An 8,891-nucleotide genomic window follows, 5' to 3' on the forward strand; every position below is an offset into this window, starting at 1 on the left:
GTTCTCAGCTTTGTGCTCTTGGGTTGGAATAACAGGAATATCCAATTTAAGAATAAATCTCTTTTTTTTTTTAAATGGTTTGATAATAATATTATATCAGTGAAACAACTTTTGAATGCTGATGGCTTTTTGTGGACATACAGTGAATGTCTTAATAAATTTGGAGAGCCAGTCACAACCAAAGAATGTGCTGTAGTTTTTGACGCTGTACCACAACAAACGTTACAGCTTCTTAAGGGTTCAGCAAATAGTGATGTAAATAGGGATGGTCTTCTTATTGGGGTCACTGATATCCTTAAATATAAATGTACAAACAAATATATTAGGAATGTAATATCTAATGAAAGAATTTATAAACAACCATGTTGGTCTTTTGTATTTGGGAACATAAATTAGAGTGAAACATGGACAATTTGTGATGAATATTGTATGAATAATAAAGGAAGTTACGTTTAAAATTTTACACAAAATCTACCCAGTTAAAAGTGTTTTAGAGAGACTTAAAATTATTAATGAATATCCTGCACCTTTTGTGGTTTGGAAAAGGAATCAGTTATCCATCTGTTTTACCAACTTACTTATACTGAAGTGTTTTGGATTGATGTGGAAAACTTTGTGAGGAGAAAGCCTGGACACTGTATCACACTGGATGTTTCAGATGTTATTGTTTATTCTTCTATGGACAGATTAGATGTTAAAGTATTTATTTTTGTACAATACTTAATTGTTATGGGTGAATGTTATTTACATAAGAAGAGATGGTCTGATTATAATTAATTATTATTATATTTCCTCAGTGAGTTTAAGGAATGTGGCACTTCTTTAAAAAATTTTAAAAACAAGAAAGCAAAAAGGACTTTGATTATGATTTTTGAAATTTGATTATGATTTATTTAACCTCTAAGCACAAATCTGGCTGTTGGTTGTTGTCCATCCATCCATCATCTAAACCACTTATCCTTCTGGGTCGCGGTGGGGTGCTGGAGCCTATCCCAGCTGTCATTGGGCGGAAGGCAGGATACACCCTGGACAGGTCGCCAGTCCATCGCAGGGCTGTTGGTTGTTGTAAGTTATGTTATTGTATGAATCCTTTAATAAAGAAAAAAAACTTGGTGAATGTCAGAGTCTTCACAAAAACTGTGTAAGTGGGTTTAAGAAGAAGCTTCTTCTGCAGAACGGTTGGTGAATGAGGCCCAATATTCTCTCTCATTCTCTGTTCTGTTTCTTGTGTTCTTATTTGTCCATCTGTTAATAGTCTCTGTGTGTTAGATGTCGTACATGTGTGACTCACCAAGACCCATTCTTTGTGTGTGTAACGTCAAAATAAATGAAGTGATTCTGATTTTGACACTAATCTGCTTCTCCTTTGCTCGTGTCAGCATCCAGTTGGGAACTGCGCCATCTGCTGGTTACGTTCGCTTCATTTCTCCGTAGGAAAATGTTTGACAAGGGATTAAAAATCACTAAAGGAGAATATTCTGCCAAACAGTTATTTTGTGACCACACAAGCCATAAATACAAATCACAGCAGAATATTTTTTCTCAGTCTTTTAACTGTGAAAAATAATTGAACTTCAAATCCCATGACTCTTTGCTCTTTTGTTTTACTGTTCAACGTGACGGTCTTCATCGTTTTTCTAATAAACGTTGTTTTGTGTGTGTGATTGAACAAATACCAGCTTTATCTGCTCCATTTAGCTCCTGTTCTTATCAAAATATATATATATATATATATATATATATGTTTGTGTGTGTATATGTATGTATTATATGCATTATACGCATATATATGCACACCTATACATACATTATGTATTGTTACACATATATTATGTTAGTATAAAATAAAGAATACACAAAAGATAAGATAACACTATGTGTGTGAGTGTGTGTGAGTGTGTGTGTGTGTGTGTGTGTGTGTGTGTGTGTGTGTACATATTACAGTAGCTCTGCTAAGTATGGGTGTTACACTCCTATATATAAAGTTTGAGAGTTATAGTTAGTGTTGCAGTGTTATAATAACAGTAATCCACAGATGAGGTAGTTTACAGTTGCAGTATTGTTGCACAGTAATAAATAAATGCACCACTGCTGTGAAATACAGTATTATACAATTATTTATTTATTTATTTATTTATTTATACAATAGCGGGATGTTTTTAAATGGGTCACCTGGGATTTACCTAAGAACAAAGCCCTGATTGTTAGTCTGATAACTTGTTTTTCTTTTTCTTTGTTTATTTGCATAATAGAAAATTGCATAACTCGAGTTGCACTTGCATAATATTGATCTCCGGATTCTGAACCAAAATCATTGAACATTAAATATTATTAAATCATTATTAATTTCTTACAACACTCAATGTTATGAATAATGAAACATATTTACGCAATTATTGTTTTTTCACTACTTATATCTTTTTAAACCTGCGAATGAATAAAGGCGATGACCTTCACGGGACTTTTACTGTTTCGCGCATGCGCAGTGCGAAGCGCAGTCACGTTGTCCGCAGTGGAGAGTAAGGTCAGACTCTCTCGGCCTGTTTACGGACTCTGTTACAGAACATCATGGTGTTTCTGACGTTACCCTGCTGGATACGGAGTCGAGGGCCTGACCGCTACTGGAAGGTGCAGGAGCTGCTGAAGAATGCGCGGGTGAGAGAGATTAATATTATATTTATACCAGAAAACAATAAAACATCAGCTTCGCATGACGGACCTCCACACACCAGCAGAACCAGCAGAACCAGGTCCAGAGTGGAGCTCATGGCTATAAACACGAGGCTGAAATTGGCTTCTTGTTCCAATTTTCCGTTCCACCTTAAATGCCGTGATAGCTGCAATCCTGAGCCTGCTCATGCGTCAGAATACAGCAGTTGCTGCTTCATTTAAGGTGGACCGGAAAGATCCATGAAGGAGCTGAGGAATAAGAAGCCACCTTTCAGCTCTTAGATATTAATACATGATGCAATAAAGACAAAAATATGTTCCTCACAGATTTAATCGCTCTTTCGTTGCAGTCAGGAGGCTGTAGGCGTTTCTCAGCCCTGGTTCTGTTTACCTGCTCCTAACACACCTGATACACCTAACCAGCTCATTACTGAGTTACAGTGGGTGTGTTAAAGCAGGAAAAGCTCTAAGATGTGCGTGGAGAGCTGCACTATATGACTATATATCGTTATCGTGATAAATTATGTCACAGTACAGTACAGTATGCTTTTCTGAGACATATCGTGTTCTATATCAATAATGTTGGAGCTTCTTAGTCCATTCAGCATCTACCTGCGTATGAACTGAAGTTCTTAGACTCCATTCTTGTCTTTTTGGATCTTCTCCAGTGTTCAGATTTAAAGAACAGGAGCTGAACCAACTCAGCAACATGAAATTAAACCCCAAAAAAAGGAATTAGGAGCTGAATTTTGATGACTGAAATGGAACAGAGGAAAAGACTGAGTAATTCCTTTAGTGCATTACAGTAGAAATAAAGTCTTATCATTTAAGTTTTGCTCAAATATAAATATGTAAATACGTCTGTCCAGGTTTAAATGAAAGCATATGGCTCTTTGTTATGTACGGTGTGTTTGTGGTATTCAGGCCGTGTTCACCCACTGCCGTATAAAGACAGCGGCTCCTCAGCAGTACACGGTAATCTAACCAGCCCTCTAAATACGTGTTGTTTCACGTTGGCAGCACTTCAGAGGCAGGAAGAACCGATGCTACAAGCTGGCGGTCCGGGCGGTCCGCAGGGCCTTCGTCTACGCAACAAAGGCGAGAAAAGCAAAGCGGCGCAACATGAGAACGGTGAGATAATATTAATATTAATAACTCTAATATTATTCTGATACACACGTTATTCATTTTTTGAAGTGCCTTGATCGCAATACTTATTTTTCAAATCTGCATTTCTGCTGTTTTCTCTCCTCCAGCTGTGGATTTCTCGCATAGCTGCAGCTTCGCGTGAGCACGGAATGAAATATCCTGTTCTAATGTACAATCTCGTACAAGTGAGTATTCTACACATTCAATTTGTAAATTGTAGCAATTACTGAATCATTCATAGTGGTTACTGAATAATTCACAGTAGATACTGAATAATTAATGATGGAGATTGAATACTTCATGATAGATACTGAATAATTCATAGTAGAAACTGAATAATTCATAGTAGTTACTGAATAATTCATAGTAGAAACTGAATAATTCATAGTAGAAACTGAATAATTCATAGTAGATATGGAATAATTCTTAGTAGATACTGAATAATTCACAGTAGATACTGAATAATTAATGATGGAGATTGAATACTTCATGATAGATACTGAATAATTCATAGTAGAAACTGAATAATTCATAGTAGAAACTGAATAATTCATAGTAGATATGGAATAATTCATAGTAGAAACTGAATAATTCATAGTAGATATGGAATAATTCTTAGTAGATACTGAATAATTCATAGTAGTTACTGAATAATTCATAGTAGTTACTGAATAATTCATAGTAGTCACTGAATAATTCATAGTAGAAACTGAATAATCCATAGCAGATACTGAAAAAAAAATTCATAGTAGATTATGATTCAAAGTAGTTTCTAAAAATTAGTTTTAAGATGAAGAACTCCGTTATAAGTCTAATTTCGTTTGCACAGACCCAGATTAAGTGTGAGTCTAGACTTAATGAGGTTTCAAAGGTGAACACCATTGACATTGCAGTTTAGTCCAAAATTAGATCCAATCTGTGTCCTCTGTGTGAACTGGGACCACTGAAGAAACCAGGAGTGGTTCTGCAAAAACATCCAAAGTACGGTTTACCTGTTACCTCGAATATAGATGATCAGCCAAGACGCGTTTCTGTCTGCAGTTTAGATTTGCGCTGGAGCTGCTGATGTAGACGTCTGTGTGTCTGTCTGTCCCACTCAGACTCATTTTCAGTGGCGAAGCTTCTGTTTCATTACTTGTATCACTAAGAAACGTCAGACACCAAACATGTCTTGACTGATCAGCTACGTTTGGGGTAAAGGGGGGCGGAGCAGGTGGGACACTGCGTAAATTAAATTTTTGCATTAATGAATGAATTTAAGTGACGTTAATTAGATATTAAGATGAGTTTTTGAATCTAAATTCCAGTGCAGCGTCCAGCTGAACCGGCGGATTTTGAGTGACCTGGCGATCACAGAGCCACGGACGTTTCAGGCTCTGGCGACGTTGGCGCGAGCGCGGCAGCAGGAGGGCCTGCAGGCGGCGCTGGGAGACGGGAAAGAGCCGCCGGGTGTCTTCTCACGCATCACACAGCTGCAGTGAACGACTCCCCCTCAACCAATCGCAGCGCACCTGTGCCGTTTCTCCACAGAGTCCCAGAGCAGCATGAGACCCTCTACAGTTACAGCAGAGTCCGGATTTACTGACCTGCAGAGTCCAGGTGTCCAGTTTTACTGACCTGCAGAGTTCAGACTGTAGTAGCCGGGTCTCTTCAGGTGTTTGGAAGAGTTTCACGGCTGCAGTGTGACGTTCGTTACATCGGCCTTTGCAGTGCTGTCGGCGCAGAAGGCTGCAATATGCAAATGAGCCCTCTAACCAATCATAATCTTTACTGTATGCTTTAAGGGTTCTTTAGCCAAGGAAATGGTTCTACATAGAACCATGAACCCTTTGCATGATAAAAGGTTCTTTGCATCATGAAAGGTTTCTTCAGATTGATGCATAATGTACTGTATTTGGTTCTGTATAGAACCTTTGTGAAAATGGTTCTTCTATCATTACGATGTCAAGCTTGTAAGAATAGAAAAACCCTTTTGGGTGCTATAGAGAACGCTTTTAAAAAAAGGTTCTATGTAGAACTGTCTATAGCACATTCATGCACATTTTCCATCAATCTGTAGAACTCTTTCATAATGCAAAGAACCTTTTAATCATGCAAAGTGTTCTTGGTTCTAAAGATCTCCAACTTTGTTTTATGATGCCTTACGTTAATGCTTGTAACGTTAAAGTAAGCTAAGGGTTCTTTAGTTAGGGGAATGGTTCTGTTTAGAACCTTGAGTTTGACCAATTTATGCTTAAATGTTTCTTTTTGTGGTGAAATGGTTCTTCAGACTGATGGAGAACAAGCTGTATATGGTTCTATATAGAAGCTTTGTGAAAATGGTTCTATCATTATGGTGTGAAACTTGTAACAATAGAAGGACCCTTTTCCAAAAGGTTCCATATAGAATCATCTATAGCACATTAATTTCCATAAATCTGTAGAACCATTTCATGATGCAGAGACCCTTTTCATCATGCAAAGGGTTCTTTGAGTGTTCTTGGTTCTACAGTTCTCCAACTTTATTATACGATGCCTTCTCTAAAAGAGTTTCTGTGCTTGTAACGTTAAAGTAAGCTACAGTCTTAAAGATGGTTCTTCAAGGGTTCTTTAGTTAGGGGAATGTTTTATAATGAAGCAATTCATGCTTAAATGGTTCTTCGCATGGTGAAAATGGTTCTTCATACTGATGGAGAATGCGCTGTATATGGTTCTATACAGCGCCAAAAAGGGTTCTTCTGTTGGTGTTATGATGTCAAGCTTGTAACAATAGCAGAACCCTTTTTGGTTCTATATAGAACCATATACAGCACATTCTCTGTCAGTCTGAAGCACCATTTCACCATGCAAAGAACCATTTAAGCGTGAAATGTTCTATATAGAACTTATGGTTCCGTTCCCTTTAGTAAAGAACCCTTGAAGAACCGTCTTTTTTGGGAATGTACCTCATCTGGCTGTTTGAGCAGTTTTCTCTCAGTCTGTTGTCGTGCAGGGCTGCAGCTGGATGTCTCTGGTTGCTGGTAGAGAATAAAATTGATCGTGTGGAACCGGAGATGAACAGAACACACAGACGTTCTCCACGTTGGAGTGCTGTGTCTGGATCAGCTTTGATTTTGCCAAATAATGGAGCAGGCCTGTGAAAGGAGAAGCCGGGGGTGGGGGTGTAAGAGGGGGGTACCTGTTTGTTTCGCGTGTGTCTGTATGTATATATATACAGTGAGTGTTTGTGCTGCTGTTTTTCCTGTTAATAAACCTTTTTCCTGTTTACTCTCCGCTTTAATGTGTGTTTTTGAACGGTAGCGGCTCATCAGATGGTGTGGAGACGCACGTTTGACTTATTATAGATATTATTGGAAAATAAAAGATATTATTTTCACTAAAAAAGTGCCTTTTAATAGAAACAGGAGGCCAAAACCCATCTTTTGGTTGCTGGTATTAAGGTTAACGTTGAGTTGGGCATTTTACATGATTGTTTTTTAAAAAACAGCAGGTCATTTTCAGCTCCTGCAGTCGTCTGGCTAATATATGATTCAAAAATAAAATATAAGTTGAATTGATATAGTTTCTCTCCTACCCAAGGTCGTACCTACTACATATATACTTAAATGGACAGTCCAGTGAAAATTAAAGATGTAATCGCTGCTACAGCCGTTCTAAAACGTGCCTCCTCACGCGTTACTAAGGCACTGCAGTGATCTCTAGAGAAAGATTTTCTAGTTTAAAGACAAGAAAAGCCCCCTCTGATGATGTATCTTGAAGGTGGGAGGAGTTTTTCAAAAACTACAGTCACACTGAGGTGCATTTGTGGACTGTTTGAATTCTTTCTCACTAGAAAGGTGACGTAAGAGGACACCAGATAGCTAATGTTAGTGCCAGGAAGGAGAACATAACATGAGCCTGTTGGTATCAGAACCTTTTTATCTCCATTTTAGCTGGTCATAATCTGAAAACACCAGCTGGCCTTCACTCTGAGAAACATTCATGATGAATGTACCAACAGAAACGGTCCAAACCTGCTTAGAATAAAACAGCGTGGCAATAAACGACACTGACCTTTGAGCATGTTTCTCCTTCTCTGTGAGGTTTTGGTCAGAAATGCTACACTCTTAAAAAAGAAGGTTCTTTGAGGGTTCTTTAGTAAAGAAATTTGATCTATATAGAACCATGAACACTCAAAGAACCCTTTACATGGTCAATTTTTTTTTATGAAACGGTTCTTAAGATCGATGAAAATGTGCATGCAAAAGGTTCTTGGTTCTAAAGACCTCCAACTTTGTTTTATGATGCCTTACGTTAATGCTTGTAACGTTAAAGTAAGCTAAGGGTTTCTTTAGTTAGGGGATTGGTTCTGTTTAGAACCTTGAGTTCGGTAGTGAACCAATTCATGCTTAAATTGAGCTGTATATGGTTCTATATATAACCTTTTTGAAAGGGGTTCTTCATAGCACCCAAAAGGGTTCTGCTATTGTTATGATGTCAAGCTTGTAACAATAGAACCACCTTTTCTGGCGCTATATGGAACCCTTTTCAATGAGGTTCTGTATAGAACCATAGCACATTCTCCATCAATCTGAAGAACCATTTCACGATGCAAAGAACCTTTAATCATGCAAAGGGTTCTTTGAGTGTTCATGGTTCTATACAGGACCCCACTCTTTACTAAAGAACCGGTAAAAGAGTGCAGTTTAGGCCCGGAAGCTCGTCTAACGGTTAAATGTGCGTCTTTGCGTTATTACCGGATGTTTTGTGTCTAAAATAAATGCTTTATTAAAACAAATCAAACGTTCAATATTAAATACAGCTCAGAAACTGTTCTAAAGGCGGTCATTATAGAACGCTTTAGCACCACAGGATGAAGAACCTTCATCCCGAGCAGCGCCTGGTAAACACGGTTTGGCCCACTGGAGCCGCCGTAACCGCGACTGGGCGGGACTTCAATATGACCTTTAGAGGACGCTTTACAGTCTGTCCCATTCAGGAGTGATGACCCCTAAACCCTAAACCCTAAACCCTACTTCCTCCTCACTTCAATCACAGGCTCTCAGGGTGATCATGGAAGATGCACGCTTTAAAAAGATGGTTCTTCAAGGGTT

General features: G+C 38.3%; 1 protein-coding gene across 1 annotated transcript; it reads left to right on the forward strand.

The window, feature by feature from the left end:
• The first annotated feature begins 2,501 nt into the window (after positions 1-2,501).
• mrpl20 (mitochondrial ribosomal protein L20) lies at positions 2,502-5,640 on the forward strand. The gene is made up of 4 exons (XM_036559502.1): positions 2,502-2,655; positions 3,691-3,801; positions 3,927-4,004; positions 5,127-5,640. The coding sequence occupies exons 1-4, from the start codon at positions 2,569-2,571 to the stop codon at positions 5,298-5,300; spliced, it is 450 nt and encodes a 149-aa protein (XP_036415395.1). The 5' UTR covers positions 2,502-2,568; the 3' UTR covers positions 5,301-5,640.
• The last annotated feature ends 3,251 nt before the right edge of the window (positions 5,641-8,891 follow it).

The sequence above is a fragment of the Colossoma macropomum genome, unplaced genomic scaffold (genome assembly GCF_904425465.1).
Source record: "Colossoma macropomum unplaced genomic scaffold, Colossoma_macropomum, whole genome shotgun sequence".
Classification (NCBI taxonomy): Eukaryota; Metazoa; Chordata; class Actinopteri; order Characiformes; family Serrasalmidae; genus Colossoma; species Colossoma macropomum.

Bases quoted from the DNA above. Each gene is read 5' to 3' on its own strand.
- mrpl20 (XM_036559502.1), top strand. From the start codon at position 2,569: ATGGTGTTTCTGACGTTACCCTGCTGGATACGGAGTCGAGGGCCTGAC. The intron at 3,802-3,926 runs GTGAGATAATAT...TCTCTCCTCCAG, and splicing joins AGCGGCGCAACATGAGAACG to CTGTGGATTTCTCGCATAGC. The intron at 4,005-5,126 runs GTGAGTATTCTA...TCTAAATTCCAG, and splicing joins TAATGTACAATCTCGTACAA to TGCAGCGTCCAGCTGAACCG.